This window comes from Cervus canadensis, chromosome 13 (genome assembly GCF_019320065.1).
Source record: "Cervus canadensis isolate Bull #8, Minnesota chromosome 13, ASM1932006v1, whole genome shotgun sequence".
NCBI lineage: Eukaryota > Metazoa > Chordata > Mammalia > Artiodactyla > Cervidae > Cervus > Cervus canadensis.
In genome coordinates, this window is record NC_057398.1 from 70,904,618 (window position 1) to 70,922,915 (window position 18,298).

At 35.4% G+C, this 18,298-nt stretch overlaps 1 protein-coding gene across 4 annotated transcripts in view; it reads right to left on the reverse strand.

Annotated features, from left to right (window-relative positions):
* The window catches only part of KCNT2 (potassium sodium-activated channel subfamily T member 2), a 426,098-nt gene that overhangs the window by 12,018 nt on the left and 395,782 nt on the right, over window positions 1–18,298 (reverse strand). For all 4 annotated transcript variants that reach the window (XM_043485980.1, XM_043485984.1, XM_043485982.1 and 1 more), the window contains one exon: window positions 10,920–11,220. In XM_043485980.1, the coding sequence (XP_043341915.1) occupies window positions 10,920–11,220 (301 nt within the window). The remainder of the gene's footprint in view (window positions 1–10,919; window positions 11,221–18,298) is intronic.

An 18,298-nucleotide genomic window follows, 5' to 3' on the forward strand; every position in this document is an offset into this window, starting at 1 on the left:
ATCTATTTTCTGGAAATCTATACTGGCAGTATACTGACTGTACATATCAATACTATTTTATTCATACTGGGAAATGGTAAATGATATATTTCAAAAAACAGTAAAAATTCAGTATCAGTCAAGTTTCTTTTGAAATAATAAATTACTATTGAAGTCATTATAGTGATCTCAGATACTTACATTATTCCTCCTATGTGCTAAATGTTGTACAATATTTTAGAGAATTACCTAACTTTGGTGCCTTTCCCTCTTTGGTATTGTATTTCAGGACGAATTTATAACCTTTTACTAGGAAATGTACTTGACCTATTGATTAGAATTTGGGGGAGTTTTTAATTAAAACACATGAAAATGATCAATGATTTATAAGAGTCTGAAAATAGAAGTTGATGATATTATTATTACTATTACTGCTACCACCACCACAATATACACCTTAGGTGTGGGTGGGGGTAACAATCCTGTCTTATTAACTCTGCTTGTTTCTCTCCCATAAAAGAATGACTAAGAATTAAAGTCACCATGTTAACTGTAAAACCAGCTCCTGGTTAATCTGTCAATTATTTCAGGCAAATTATAAACTTACTTAACAAAGAAACTAAGGCTTCCTGATGGATGTAATGAAAGCCACATCTAACTAGTAGTTACCTCTGTCACTTAAGAGGATTTCTTTTTTTCCCCCATTGATGTTCCCTTGTCTACTAACACTATGAAACAAAGGGATCCATGTCAAAATCAGACCCTGCAGCACTAGTCATACCGGGAACACTTACTTGCCAATTTATAATGGCAAATACATTTATATAATGTATATAATATATACTATATGCAATATATAACATATAATATAAATATTAAATATTTAAAATGTGTGTCATACTAACAGTTAAGAATATGTCAATAGTTATTAAGAATAATTATAGTGAGTATGAGAGCCAAATAAATCATTCAAGAATGATGCCAGTTATTAACACAAAATAATGATTGTATATGTATATCTACAGTGCAGCTTATAGATTGAAGAATCTTTTGCCCCTTGCATTCTATTATTTTATATCACATCTCTTTGGGAAAACCTGATAACCTTATTTGTTGGTTGAAAACACGATGTTCAGGGAGACAGTGACTTGTCCAAAGACATATGGCCAGTTAGTATATAATGCCATGAACTTTGAGGTAAGTTTTTAAAATTATATTGAAGATAGTTTCCCAAAAAATTCAATAAAAGACAAGCAGAATTTGTAGGTCATTACATTAGTTAATTTCTCAAGACATGCAGGTTCTCATTCTATCTCCCAAACCCTTGAGGCCAGATGTGCTCCACTAGTAAATTTTTTAGATTTAGAAAGTAATATAGGGGACATAATGTATTTCATGTAATAGTCTCAGTTGGGTCTGAAGCAGCAAGGTTCATATTTCTGCAGCAAACATATGAACATTCACAATAAATCTGAAAATATCCAAATAGTTTCAAGCAGTTTGGAGCAACTTCTGTGTTTAAACAAGTTTTGGTGTTGAACCTACTTAAAAATTCGGTCTCCAGAAATTTTGGATTTTAAAAGTACAAGTGAGAGATTATATACCTGTAAGCTAACTAATGTCCTTTGAAGGATAGGTATATGTTTATCTTAGACAACAACATGCACAAGCATTTACATTATTTCAACCTAACCTGTAGAGACAGGCTATATCAGGAAATACTAAAAATGTATCCTCTGGCTTTAAAGAATTACCTTTCTTTTAGAATTGAATATGATTAAAAAAAATAATAATAAGTGAGAGGTAATCTGTGCCTTCAGGAAGCAAGGTTACTTGTCAAAAAGTAGCAATTTAGTGACATTTTAGCTTTTAAGCATTTTTCAGTGTTTCTTTATGGTTTCCTATTATTTGAGATATAATTAAGTTTTTCTTTAAACAATATAAAAATAACTTTTCTAATGTATCATTTATAAGGCAGCTTTGATCTGCAAGTGTGATAATTTTTCAGAAAGAGAAAGATCTGGGAAAGGATACTGCTGAAGACAGATGAAGGAAAGTAAGAATCCTTCCTGTCCGATACTGTCTCAGCAAAGGGGCAGAGAAGAAGTGAACTGAGAGTAAACGTGAGGTGATGATACAAAGACATGAAATGTAATTAGTAGATAAAAGAAAACACAAAAGATAAATTGAGGAGTAAGGAGTGTGTGCGCACCCGTATGTGGACATGTGTTTGTTTTAGGGTTAAGGAAAGGAGGCCGGATTTCCTTAGAAGAGGAACTAAGAGAAAAGAAAGGGATAGATATAATAGATTAGGAGAGGGGGTTTAGATGGTAGAATTTGGATTTGAAAGAACTAGGAAGAAGGAGGACTAAAAGTAGAAGGAAATAATCCTTTCTTTTCATCTGAAACAAACAAGTTATTTATAAAATTAATTCAGAAGAAGAAATTTCTAAATATAGTTAGGCAAATACTGACAAAGAAGAGTGAAATGTCCCTAGCCCTTACCGGATATTAAAATACACTATAAAGACTGCAATTAAAACAGTGGGTGGTTTTGTCTGAACAGACAGACACACCACTGTGTAACACAATAGAAAGTCTAGAAATAGACACAATAACATGTATGAATTTGTTGATCTGCTCAAAGCAGGATCTAAAAATCGATGGAATGGGGTGTGCATTTTAAATGGTATCACATAACTAAGGGCATTCCTGATGGATCAGACTGTAAAGAATTCACCAGCAATGTGGGAGACCTGGGTTCTATCCCTGGGTCAGGAAGATCCCCTGGAGAAGGGCATGGCAACCCACTCCAGTATTCTCGCCTGGAGAATCCCCACAGACAGAGGAGCCTGGTGGGCTACAGCCCACGGGGTCACAAAGAGTCAGACACAACTGAGCGACTATGCACAGGACAGCACATCATATAACTCAATGTAGAAAATTATCTTAGAAAATACAAAAATGCGTTCCCTTGCCTACCAAATATACCAGGATAAGTTCCAAATAGATCATATATTTGAATGCAAAAGGTGAAGCCAAATAAGTAATGAAAAACATGGAAGCATTCCGCTTTAAATTGGAGGAGAGAAAGTGTCCCTGTTACTCAGAATAGATCAATAATAATGGAAACAATATAAAACTTAGATTAAAATACTAAATAACAGAAATATAGGAAAAAACTCGGCTGAGGAAGAAACACCCGCAATTAATAGCCACAGTTCTAATTTGCCCAATGTATGTGTGTGTGTGTGTGTGTGTGTGTGTGTGTGTGTATGTGAGTGCTCAGTCGCTCAGTTGTGTCCTACACTTCACGACTCCATGGATGGTGGCCTACCAGGTTACTCTGTCCATGGGATTTCCCAGGCAAGAAACTGGAGTGGGTTGCTAACTCCTATTGCAGGGGATCTCCCTGATCCAGCGATGGAACCTGCGTCTCTTGTGTCTCCTGCATTGGCAGGTCGATTCTTTAACCACTGCGCCACCTGGAAAGCCCCCTCTAAATCATTAAAAACAAAAACAAATCTATAAAATTGGCTAGAAATGAAAACAATTCACTGAAAATGACTCTTAATCACATGAAAAGATGCTATATCTCATTATAATAAGAAGGCACACTGAGATACCACTTAAATAATCTATTAGAATGGCAAAATACATAAAAGTCTAATGACTTTCTGCTGGCAAGATTTTGGGAAAATAGTCTTTCATACTTTGCTGGTAGAAATGCAAAATCAAACACATTTAAGATGAAAATTTTTCTAATAGCAAAATTGTATACATTTAATCTCTAATCCAATAATCTCACTTTTAGATATCCATCCCAAAAGTATACTGGGAAAAAATACAAAAAGACATATGCATATGCCTATTCATTGCAAGAGTCTTCATAATTAGAAAAGGCATAAAGGACTAGTTTAATAGACTATTATGCTTCTATACAATGAAGCACTAGACAGTGGCAAAGAAAAATAAAAACCATTTCTATATTCTACTAAATCAATGATCTCCAGGATATACCATTAAGCAGAAGAAGCAATGTGGGAAAAAGAGAAAGGAACATGCTGCCAGCTACATTTTAAAGTTTGTATTTAAAAATGGAAGAATAAACCATAAAGTTAAAAAAAGTTACTCATGAGGAAAGGAGATTGTGTAGAAGTGATGGGGAGTGATGTTAAATTTGTTTAATATAATTTGTATTAAATATTCGGCTTTGAATTGTGCACAAAGTTTACATCACTAAAAGAACAAAGTCAAATTTTAGGAAAAGAAATTCTTAAATCCTGAAAACAGAAATGAGTCTAACTTGATATCCAACTGATGGTATAACTACAGCAAGGAGAACCTTTCCAAGACTTGGAATTATTTTACTAAACATTCCTATTGGGCTAGTCTATAAGGAGTGCATTAAAAATTCATGCTTTGGCAATTATAGTATTAAGAGTAGCACTGCATTATTATTCTGAGACTGTTTTATGTAAATTGTGAAAAGATAATATGAATTTTATAATTCCATCATTTCTATTGTGGTTGATGAGCATTAATCTTGGCATAGCAGAAAGTACACCTACAGGATAGAAAAACTTAAATAAAAACCCAGTGGCCTGCATTTTAATTGCAAATATCTTGATGAACAGGTGAAATTGTTTATCTGTCTTCCTATCTATCATCTGCCTAATCTTTTAGCTCTCCGCAATAAACTTAGAAAAAGTGACAAATGCAGCAAAATGAATATCTCTAAAATTTGATTAACATTTTGAGTGATCCTGGGAGAAATGACTTAATTTTAGGTGGAGAGCATTTAGTCCTACAGAGAGCAAGGCAAGTCTATCACATATGGTTGACATCATGACAAAGGACTCAGGAAGCTATCTGAAGAGGCTTCCACTGGTCAAATTTAAAACTGATGAATAATTAATAACATGCAGATAAAAACATAAAATACATTTATATCTAGGAATTCATAATAGTAACAAAATAGTTTAAAAAAGAAAAAGCAGGGGATAGAATGGACCAATTTAGCCTGGAGATTCAGAGTCTAGGAAACTAGCAGTGTGAGTTTCTTCAAGAAATAGACTGAGTAAGAAAAATACAAGATGGGGGAAACTTAAAAATGACTTAACAAACTTGTCACCCATCTCCATGAATGGACCTTAATTGATCCTGATTTAGATAAAAAGTGTAAAAAATCATGACATTTGTGAGATCACTGGAAATTTGAACACTAAGTGAATACTTGATGATATTAAAACTGCTTTTAAGTGTGAAAATTGTACATGGCTATGTTTTTTAATTTAGCACTTAAGCAATAGACGTATATATTGAAATATATGGGTCTGAAATTTATCTGAAATTAATATGAGATGTGAAAGAAATTACTGGGCACATACATGGAACAATATCTGATAATTATTGGAGTTGAAAAATGAGTACATCCAGGTTCCTTAGGGCTTACTTGGTGGCTCAGTGGTAAGTAATCCACCTGCAATGCAGGAGACACGGGTTTGACCCTGGAGAAGGAAATGGCTACCCACTCCAGTGTTCTTACCTGGAAAATGCCATAGACAGAGGGGCCTGGTAGGCTACAGTCCATGGGGTCACAAAAGAGTAGGACACGACTCAGCAGCTAAACAACATCAAGGTTAACTATGCTAATCGTTCTACATTTATTCATGTCTGAAATATTCTATATTAAAATTTTTAAATGAAGAATAAGACAAGAAGCTCAGTCTCACACAGAAAGGACACTCTTCCCTGAAACTTCAAACATTCTGGCTTATTTTTAACCACTCACCTTTACTCTTGCCATCACTCTCAGGAAAGGACCTTACCTCTTACTATCATGCAAAACATTACTCAGCTTCCTGACAAGCACCTACAAGTTTATGCATTTTAAAACACTCGTCTTTGGCCCATTTTTTGACTGGGTCATTTATTTTTCTGGAATTGAGCTTCAGGAGTTGCTTGTATATTTTTGAGATTAATCCTTTGTCTGTTGCTTCATTTGCTATTATTTTCTCCCATTCTGAGGGCTGTCTTTTCACCTTGCTTATAGTTTCCTTTGTTGTGCAAAAGCTTTTAAGTTTCATTAGGTCCATTTGTTTATTTTTGCTTTTATTTCCAATGTTCTGGGAGGTGGGTCATAGAGGATCCTGCTGTGATTTATGTCGGAGAGTGTTTTGCCTATATTCTCCTCTAGGAGTTTTATAGTTTCTGTTCTTACATTTAGATCTTTAATCCATTTTGAGTTTATTTTTGTGTATGGTGTTAGAAAGTGTTCTAGTTGCATTCTTTTACAAGTGGTTGACCAGTTTTCCCAGCACCACTTGTTAAAGAGGTTGTCTTTTTTCCATTGTATATCCTTGCCTCCTTTGTCAAAGATAAGGTGTCCATAGGTTCGTGGATTTATCTCTGGGCTTTCTATTCTGTTCCATTGATCTATATTTCTGTCTTTGTGCCAGTACCATACTTTCTTGATGACTGTGGCTTTGTAGTAGAGCCTGAAGTCAGGCAGGTTGATTCCTCCAGTTCCATTCTTCTTTCTCAAGATTACTTTGGCTATTCGAGGTTTTTTGTATTTCCATACAAATTGTGAAATTAGTTGAGAACTAAACAGACATTTATCCAAAGAAGACATACAGATGGCTAACAAACACATGAAAAGATGCTCAACATCACTCATTATCAGAGAAATGCAAATCAAAACCACAATGAGGTACCATTACACGCCAGTCAGGATGGCTGCTATCCAAAAGTCTACAAGCAATAAATGCTGGAGAGGGTGTGGAGAAAAGGGAACCCTCTTACACTGTTGGTGGGAATGCAAACTAGTACAGCCACTATGGAGAACAGTGTGGAGATTTCTTAAAAAACTGGAAATAAAACTGCCATATGACCCAGCAATCCCACTTCTGGGCATACACACTGAGGAAACCAGATCTGAAAGAGACACGTGCACCCCAATGTTCATCGCAGCACTGTTTATAATAGCCAGGACATGGAAGCAACCTAGATGCCCATCAGCAGATGAATGGATAAGGAAGCTGTGGTACATATACACCATGGAATATTACTCAGCCGTTAAAAAGAATTCATTTGAATCAGTTCTAATGAGATGGATGAAACTGGAGCCCATTATACAGAGTGAAGTAAGCCAGAAAGATAAAGAACATTACAGCATACTAACACATATATATGGAATTTAGAAAGATGGTAACGATAACCCTATATGCAAAACAGAAAAAGAGACACAGATGTACAGAACAGACTTTTGGACTCTGTGGGAGAAGGCGAGGGTGGGATGTTTCGAAAGAACAGCATGTATATTATCTATGGTGAAACAGATCACCAGCCCAGGTGGGATGCATGAGACAAGTGCTCAGGCCTGGTGCACTGGGAAGACCCAGAGGAATCGGGTGGAGAGGGAGGTGGGAGGGGGGATTGGGATGGGGAGTACATGTAACTCCATGGCTGATTCATGTCAATGTATGACAAAACCCACTACAATATTGTAAAGTAATTAGCCTCCAACTAATAAAAATAAATGAAAAAAAATGAATAAAAACTTATAATACAAAAAAAAAATAAAATAAAACACTCGTCTTTTCTTCACTTCCAAGTATCTAAGCAAGGGCTCCAGGGTGCGTTCTTTTTCCTGTGTTTTCTTTCAACTTCTCCACTGGTAGCTTAATCTTACTAATCAAATATGCTTATACCTCTCTGCTCATAAAAAATAAAACAATCCCTCTTCCCTGTCCACTTCCTCATCCAGCTACTTCCATATTTCCCACCTCTCCTTCAGAATAAAATTTCATAAATAACATAACCATTCTGGCAGAGACTGATAAGTGTCTCTCAATAGCCATTTGTTTTGTTTTCTGTAATATTAGATTTAGGCCACTGAAAACAAAGCATACAGCTTGCCAGTGGGACATACTGGAAATGGTGTATGCAGCTACTTGGTACTGTTTTTTAACTGAGGAGATAATCCTTTCTTCTCTGGCCTTACCATCCTTCCTGCAGGGTGGAATGTGAACAAAATGACTGACATTTCAACCTGCATCTTTTGCCATGATACTTTGGCAATGCAAGCGATAGATTTTGAGGCAATAGACAGAAGACTAAAATTCTATTATCTTGGGGGTCCCTAATACATGAAATCCACTATATCCAACTCTTAATTTATTACTCAGGCTACTCGGATCTGCTTTTCACACATGCTATCTGACTGACACTTAACCGAGGTCAGCAAGGACATATCACTGTACTTTCTGCAATATTACTGATTCCTTCTCTACTCCAAAATTTCAAGTTTTTATATCACAAAGCACATAGGAAATACAATTTTATATCACATTGGGGTAGAAGACAAAATTTCTCATGACTGGAAGTGACCAGCCTCTGACTACCCAAGGCCTCAGCTGCCTTCAAAAGATATAAAAGATCAGTGTAATGATAGATCACATAACCAATAGATAGCATAATATTGTACTATGCTACATATTTTGGGTAATTCAGTTCTAGACACTTCAGCCTCTTGTTTTTCTTTTTTAAATACTTCCTCCCTCATCATTCCAGAAACGTGAGTATTTCCTAGAGTTCTCCTATAGTCTTTCATCTGGGGTTATTCCACCAACTTCTATCACCTTGTGTGCACACATGCTAAGTCGCCTCAGTTGTGTCTGACTCTTTGCGACCTTATGGATTGTAGCCTGCTAGGCTCCTCTGTCCATGGGATTCTCCAGGCAAGAATACTGGAGTGGGTTGCCAAGCCCTCCTCCAGGGGATGTTTCTGATCCAGCCATTGAACCCACATCTCCTGCATCGCAGGCTGATTCTTTACCTCTGAGCCACCAAGGAAGCCGTCTATCACCTTACTTTAAAATCTATAGGCTGATGACGTCAAAGTCTATAAACACATCTCATTTCTTTTTCTTGAACACCATTCAGCAGAAATCTTGCTTCTTATGGCTAATTATCCATATGAAGTCTTCCAGGCACTCAAATTAAATCTATTATCTTCACCACAAGTATTCTTCTTCTAAGTTCAGTGAATGTCAGGATTATGAACTACTTGCCCAAGCTAGAGCCCTCAAAAGTCATCCTGCGACTTTCCCTTTTCCTGTCCTTTCTGTCTCATATCTAATATATCAAAAGAAATCTGCTCATGCTCTTGAATCAGGCCAGACTTACTTAGGGCATAGTAGATTAAGACTAATGGTTAAATCAGTCATCATGAATTATTACAAAGCACTTAAACACATTTCAAATCTGTAAAGTGCTACAAAATACTGACAGTAATGTAGGAAAAATAAGTGGTCCAGCAGAGACACAAAAAGATATGGAATCAAAAGTCACAAGTTAAAGCACTGACTCAAGTGTACACTAGGGTTGGGTGACCCAAGGAAATAGTTTATATCTGAGACCCTGTAAGCACTCTGCTTGTTCATGCAATCAGCATCCAGTTACTGGATTTCTATGTGTCATAAAATGTGTAAATTGGTTGGCAATACAAAGCTTAAAGGAAAAAAAAAAAGCAAACATGCAAAACAATAATTATTTCATAGCATGTATTCTCAGTGAAGACAACATCACTCCCAAAGGTGCAGTTTGTTTGTTGAAGTGGGCAAAAAACAAAACAAAACAAAACAACATACCATTTTCATGTATAAAGCACAGATAGACATGCTGTTCTTAGACATACAGTACATGGGTGGATGAGCTGAATGCCAGTTCTCGGCTAAGCACATTATTATTCATTATCCCATTTGTCCTTCAGGTCAAACCCGTGGCATAGGGATTATTATTTCATTTTCACAAATACGAAAATAGCCTTGAAGAATTACATAGTACAACAAATCTACTGGCTGACACTAGAATATAAATTCCATAAATGCAGATGTCTTGTCTGAATAGGTCATTGTTTTATTCCCAGTACCTGGAACTCAGAAGGCAACCTAATAAAATCTGTTGAATGGATAAATTATTGTGAATTAAAAATAAGTGGAGAAGTTCAGAGGTCCCTGAGATGTTAGATTCCAAATCTTCTTTTCATAATCTTTATTTTTTAGAGGTGTCTAATATAGAGCTTGGGGCTTCCCTGGTGGCTCAAGGGTAAAGAATCCATCTGCCAGTGCAGGAGATGTGGGTTTGATCCCGGGTTGGGAAGATACCCTGGAATAGGAAATGGCAACCCACTCCAGTATTCTTGTCCACGGAAAACCCCATGGACAGAGGAGCCTGGAGGGCTACAGACCATGGAGTTGCAAAAGAGTCGGTCATGACTGAGCAACTAAACAAATATGCAACATATCTATATTACAATTATGTATCAATGTAAGAGCATAACAGTCATAGAGACATACCTGCACTATGAGATCAAGCATCATTTGAGTTTCAGATTAAAGCTTTTGAAGACTCTGTGTTTCTGGATCACAACTAACTATAAAAACATTTTATAGAAACATTTTCATTCATTTGTAGCTTATCCATTTAGTCACTTAGAATTGCCACAAATTTATTTTATCCCAGGCTTCTAAATTGAGATGCAGTTTGTGTGTATGAGTGTAAAACAGGCTTTGGAGCCAGACAGAACTGGATATAAACCTCAGTCAGGCTATTAACAAGCTAATTAGCAAGTTATTTAGTTTCCTTATCTCTAAAATGGAAGAGTTTTTTGTGAAAATTAAAGTTAAGGTAATTCTTGTAATAAGTTCAACATGGTGCCTAGAGACCTGAGCAAATATTTAAATTTTTCAATCCTCTCTTTTTAATATCATGTTCATAATTGTCTCTAATAGGTTAGATGTGTCACTAGTCTCTTCTAACTGACCTGTGAAACAAAAAGGTGATTCTTACATTACTAAGTTAGAGCCGACTCTGTTCCAACTAAGGGAAAGAAATCACAAGCCCATATCATACAATACTTGTAAAGAGCATACCATATCCCACTGTAGAAAGACCCAAGTGTTTCATTCTATTTTTCACAAGTTCAGCAAGCTCTTGTCTTTCTGACCTCCTGTAGAGGTTCAGGCGCTGCTGGGTCATTTTCTCCGCGGTTCTACTGGAATGTTTGGGGCCTTTCCTGCTCAGCCTGCGGGCCCATTGCATGCTCTTTCTCCTCAGCAGCGGGTGGTCCGACTGGTCGCTGGATGTGGAGTTGCGGTGGTTACTTCGGTGGTGACCTTGCTCTTTAGCCTCTTTGGTGTCTTCCCACTCTTCTACACTGATGGATATCTGAGACTTTAAAAGAAGTGCATATGGTAATTAGATATCTTAAGAATCAGGTAGCCTAGCGTTCTATTCATATTTTTTTGTGTGCTAAATCTTGACATAATTATATATCTCATGAGAGTTTTTACAGAAAGAACAAGATCATCATTATTGATACTAATTTTATATTACTAGATCATCATTATTGACACTAATTTTATGTTACTAAAAGTAGTAGAAAATATGTTTTTTGAACTTACAGTGAACCAGATAAAATATCCTTGCATACTCCAGTATAAGTTTCTTTATAAAAAGAAGTTAACATTTTATGTATCAGAGTTAACAAACAACTGGCATAGAGTTATTTGAAACCAAAACAAAAAGAGCTAGATATTTCACAGTGTTATTCAAATGAAGTCAAAGTAATGGACTTTCCTCAATTTACTCCTAGTACTCCACATGAAATTTTTAAAAAAATTATGAAAGTTCGCTTATTTTTGGAGTTAATAATATTGTTAAGGTTTTAAATGATTGTTCTTTCTAAAGAGGGCATTGGCATGAACTTTATAAAATGTGAATTTTTTATTTGCTCATATGATCCAGAGGAAAACAAAAAGCATATTTTATTTAATTTATGCATTAGTTATTTACCACATAAATAATTTTGATAAAATATTATGATACACTTCAGGAACTGTTTTCAGTGGTCTAAGTGAAAGTATGCTGTAAATATTAATATTTCACAAATATATTCTAAAATCACAAAGAAAACTTACATTAGGCTACTCTTCATAGGAAGGAAAAACAATGAAAAAATTCCTAAAGTCCATTTTGATCTACTCTTTTACTAATAAATCTGATTTTAAAATGAGAAGCTTTCCTTTGATTATAGGCGCTTACTGAAATGGAGCAAGACCTTATGGTGTTTGCCCCCTTACCATGACCTCTGCCTGCTTTTTGTCTGTGAAAACTTCAGTCAGTAAGTTTAATCAGAGAAGTGAGAAATGCAGAAAAAAAGGAAAACAGTCAAAGGAGACTAAATAATAACAATGTAGTCATTAAGCACAGTCAAGGATCTTTAGTTCTTTTTCAAGGGTTGCACATAATATCCTGAGCCATATCATTGAGCTGTTTTATATATACTAAAACACCAGGTGGAGACATTACTACATGATGACCAGACAGTAACCAAGACATGAGTTCTCACAATTCCAAGAACTGGCCTCAGAGAAATGGGAACAAATAGCCACCGAAACTGAAGATTAACTGTACCTAAAACAATCAAGATGATGCTGATCACCTTGAAGATGACTATCAGAGCTGACCGTGCTATTTCTGCTCGTAGCCTCTCCTTCTGCGTATAAAAGCTCTATCCCCACTGGTTGCCAGTGTAAGGGGGAGAGGGTGAGTTGGCCTTTGGACAGACGTCCACCACCCTCCTCCCCCCAATTGCTGGCATTTGAAATAAAGCAAACTTTCCTTTTCACCAATCTGGGCTGTTTATTTGCTTATGAATGGTGAGCTGCTGGACCCTACCACACTCTTTCAGTAACATTAATATAAACAAAAGTTTCCTGTTTCAGAATTGTTGCTTTTCATACCAGGAAGTCATATGAAATGAACCATGATTCAAACCAGAAAGCCTTATTTTCTAAATCATGCACATGCAAAGGGAAACTTCCTGCATTTTATTGTGCATAAGAGCCGTGTTCACAAACCCGCTGTGTTTGCCGTCTGTGGATGGAAGGTTGAGCTACAACATGCATGTGTTGCTGCTGGCTTCCAAAGTAATAGAATTTGAATTACCAATTTAAGTAAGGTCAGAAGGCAGATCCAATAAGATCCTTTAAAGTGAATATAACTGATGGCGGCTCAGTCAATGCCTTACACACAATTCCTAGTGGCAAGCTATGAGATCGACCTGGTCTCACACTTAAATTCAATAAAAAATGCAAATATTCGTTCACATTTGTTTCAAAACAGTCCTGTAGAGAGTGGTATGAAAATGATTTATTAAACCTTCATTGCTGCATAATTAGAGACTATTTCTCTCTTTTTTAGATTGTATTTTTAAGTAAAGACTATAATTGATTTACAGTGTGTTAGTTTCAGGTGCCCAGTACAATGGTTCAGTTATATAAATGTATTATATAATATATATAATTCCATCTACAAAGAAATAGTCTCTTATGAAACTATGAAGCTTAAATAAATTATACATGTATTACTTATATATAATTTTGCCGAGTCTTTCCCCTTATAGCTATTTTAGGATACTGAATAGAGTTCTCTATGCTATACAGAAAGCCCTTGTTGGTTATATATACTATTTTATATATACTAGCGTGTATACATTTAATCCCATTGGAATAAGATAATATTTCATTCAAAATAGAAACTTCTTTTTTGCTGTAGAATTTAGGTTGGAAGTATTAAAAATTCTAATACTGTGGTTTTGCAACAATGGATGCCTTTATAAGTCTTAACTTACTCTAGTCTTACCCGGTTGACGATATACTGAAAATCCTCTTCTCTGAAAGTAAAATATATAAAACTTCAAGTAATATCTACCATCAGTAAAGAATATCAATCTATGTTCAGTAGTTTCAGTTTATGTGTACTTTATAGCAAAATCGAAAATATGTTAGTTCATTCACATTTAGATACTTGGCTTGCACAGATTTGTGAATCAGAATCTAAAATTTATTTGAAGTACTCTTTCTAGTCATAATTCCGTGTAATAGCTTTATTTCCCATAAATATGTGGAAACAGTAATTTTGTCAGATCAAATACTCAAGATATTATGCTCATATAATGTCACTGACAAGTCAAGTCACAGAACCAGAAGTTAATAAATATTTTAAGGAAGAAGTTGAAAATTAGCTTATTTTCCAAGTAGAGGATAAAACACTTTTTATCTTTGTGAATGCTTTTCTTAGTTATGTGTACCAGGAATTATATCAAGCATATATGAGCTAAATAATACTGGATCCCCCATTCATCACTGTTTTGAATTCCCCCAAAGGAAAGAATATCATGATTTACATAAAAACCCATAGGACTCACAAGGCATTTTTATCATTACTTCAATAAAAGTAACATCTCTTTTTATATTTCAGTTTAACTAAAGAAAAAGGAAATCAGAAGGATTTGGGGATTAAGTTTAAGAAATCTAAACTCACAAAACAGAGATAGTTATTTGTATGCTTGGAATTTGCATTCCTTTCTTTCCTCCTTCCAATAGGATATAATAAAAAGTATACCAAATTTACATGTATTAAGATACACAAATTTGAGTGATCTTGTGGATACTTTCTAGCTCTGGGCCTACAATAAAACTGTGTAACTGCTGTGTAAAATAAGAATAATGATACTCATATTCTACCTCATAGAAATACATGTCACCTGTAAACTCCTACACATAATAATAATATATCCTAGTAGGAATGATGATCCACAATATCAGTCATTGGTAATAAACGTGAAATTATTCTATTACTGGATACTAAATGTGTGTGGGGAGTGGGGTGTGCAAGCACATGTGCTTGTGCATTTTAAAAGATCTATTTATACTTTGCCAAGGCCATTTCATCACCTGGTTGTAGCTCTATTGTGCTCCTAACATGACATCATGACCAACAGGAGATATTAAATAGAGTGGTACTAGGATACAGCATCATGATTTCATTGAAGGACCTTTTCCTGAACTTAGAGTCAGAGTTATAAAGTGCTTAAAAACAAGTATTCTGGCATCAGATAGAGCTGAGTTTAAATACACTTACTTGTTCTGTATTCCTGGTTATGTAACTTAAATTCTCTAAGACTGTCCCCAGTGCCCTATGTGAAAAATGATAATTCTATTCTTACTTTGCTCACAGTGTTTCTCCAAGCAAATCTAGGGGATGACACATAAAAAGTAAATAACAGAGTGCCTGGTCTCAGTAAATGCTCAATCAATATTAGTTAATATTCTGATTCATAATCTTATACAAAAATGGGGAAAATAAAAATAAATAATTATGAGGAGCTATATAAAATCAAAACACAAGTAAGAAAAAGACAGGAATAACTCATATTTTGGTGTAATTTTCTCTATCAGTGACTATATTTCATAAGAAATCAAGGAAATATAAGAAAATTCTTGGAGAAAAAAATTTCTTTGGTTAAAGTTTTGTGGAATATGAAAAACAGAATAAGTATTTATGTGAAAGAAATTTATTGTTTTGCTTCCATGAATTATTTCTCACTGGTTCTATGTATAATGGGAGAACTCTGGCTTGACTTATTAGTACTTTAATAGTCAGAAGTCTCACATAATTATTAATTAAAAAAATAAGATTTAAACTAATATCTGTGAGAATAAAAATATGTTTATATGTTGTCATGGTCTGAACGCAGAGTTCCAAAGGATAGCAAGGAGAGACAGGAAAGCCTTCCTCAGTGATCATTGCAAAGAAATAGAGGAAAAAATAGAATGGGAAAGACTAGAGAACTCTTCGAGAAATTTAGAGATAGCAAGGGAATATTTCATGCAAAGATAGGCTCAAGAAAGGACAGAAATGGTATGGACCTAACAGAAGCAGAAAATATTAAGAAGAGGTGGCAAGAAGACACAGAAGAATTATACAAAAAAGATCTTCATGACCCAGATAACCACGATGGCATGATCACTCACCTAGAGTCGGACATCCTGGAATGTGAAGTCAAGTGGGCCTTAAAAAGCATCACTATGAACAAAGCTAGTGGAAATGATGGAATTCCAGTTGAGCTATTTCAAATCCTGAAAGATGATGCTTTGAAAGTGCTGCACCCAATATGCCAGCAAATGTGGAAAACTCAGCAGTGGCCACAGGACTGGAAAAGGTCAGTTTTCATTCCAATCCCTAAGAAAGGCAATGGCAAAGAATGCTCAAACTACCACACAATTGCACTCATCTCACACACTAGCAAGGTAATGCTCACAATTCTCCAAGTCAGGTTTCAGCAATATGTGAACTATGAACTTCCAGATGTTCAAACTGGTTTTAGAAAAGGCAGAGGAACCAGAGATCAACTGGCTAACATCCACTGGATCATCAAAAAAGCAAGAGAGTTCCAGAAAAACATCTATTTCTGCTTTATTGACAATGCCAAAGCCTTTGACTGTGTGGATCACAGTAAACTGTGGAAAGTTCTGAAAGAGATGGGAATACCAGATTACCTGACCTGCCTCTTGAGAAACCTATATGCAGGTCAGGAAGCAACAGTTAGAACTGGACATGGAACAACAGACTGGTTCCAAATCGGGAAAGGAATGTGTCAAGGCTGTATATTGTCACCCTGCTTATTTAACTTATATGCAGAGTACATCAAGAGAAACGTTGGACTGGATGAAGCACGAGCTGGAATCAAGATTGCCGGGAGAAATATCAACTTCAGATATGCAGATAACACCATCGTTATGGCAGAAAGTAAAGAATCCGCCTGCAATGTGGGAGACCCGTGTTTGATCCCTGGGTTGGGAAGATCCCCTGGAGAAGGGAAAGGCTACCCACTCCAGTATTCTGGCCTGGAGAATCCCATGGACTGTATAGTCCATGCTGTCACCAAGAGCTGGACACGACTGAGCAACTTTCACTCACTTCATTCACGCCATAGGTTACTGAGCATCTGTGGAACAAAGTGTTATTTTAAAATAAATCAATTCATCCAGTAGTTTGAGAGTGAGTGTTAGTAATCTGGATTCATGACTCCAGAATAGTTTTACAGCTTTTATAGAGACTTAAACTGTGCCAGTATATAATAGACTTCTGAATTGTTGCTAAAGAAGAGAACAGGAAAGTGAAATCACTGGAGATGTGCTAGCTGAGCATTTATAAAAGAATTCCCGTAAAATGTTTTCCATTAAAGAAAGATCAAATAATCATAACATTTGAGAGATCATTTAAGTTTAACCCATAAGCACCATTGCTAGTGACTGGGTCTCCTGGACATTTCTTTTTATTACTAAAAATCCACAGAAAGATGATCTCTCCATTTTCAATAAAGACTCAGTTTTTAGTTTAAGAAAAGAAAGAAAATAACTAGTCACACTGTATTTAGATGTATTTTCAGACTAGAAATAAGTAAAGAATAAGCAATTTTATAGTCTTAAAAACTGCTGTATTTGGAATCAAATATTAGGTTGTATTTTCAATCACAGCAGGCCAATGTTTCATGACTTTAAGCAAACCAACTAAGCTTCTCGAAAATAGTCTCAGTAATTGTTATCCTGGTTTTCATAGCAAAAATAAACAAAAGTTACAAGAAAATAGTAACAAACATCTCACATAAATTCTAAAGCCAAATATTTACTCAAGAGTGTAAGTTCAAATAATAGATTTTCTAAAGCTAATAATTTGATGGAATAATGAGCATTATTCCAATCATTTGACTTCATTCATATCTAGAAATAAGATAATTCATATAAATGTTCTCTTAGGTACTTTTCAATTTCATCTATTATTCTATGAGGTTTACTAGTAGTAGTTAGAATTGCCATTAACTCACCATTTCAATCCAGTAGCTTCAAAAGTCAATGTTTAATTTTATGTCCAAGTGAAAAAAATTTCAAATTCTCTACAAGATAACCTTTAATAATCTACAAACTTATTTTACTTGTTTTCCCTTATGGTCAGAACATGTTTTTTCCTCTTCCTCCCCATCCCCTCATCCCCAAGCCCCACTTCCTTTCTCTCTCTCTCTCTCTGCCCTGTCCCTCTCTGTCATATGTAGCACCTTTCTGTTATTATCTTTAAAAGAAAAATCAAACCTAGTCAGTTACTTTTCTGTTTATTACTTAAAACTCCTTTTTGGCTATTTATGTGTTCTAAATGTACACACTAAGCTATATATTCATACATCTTTGGTGATCTGGTTTTCAATGTGTATGTGTGGGGAGGGTAGGTGTTTAATTAAATCTCTGCTTTCTTTGCTCTGTGAAATTTGAAATCTAGCTAATCTATTATCTTGATATTATTTCTGACATTGGTCATTGATTTCTTCCTTGAGCCTTGACTGCTGTCATTCAGAAACAACTAGTGTACAGGATTTCAATTTGTCTATATCAGTAACCTCAGATACGCAGAT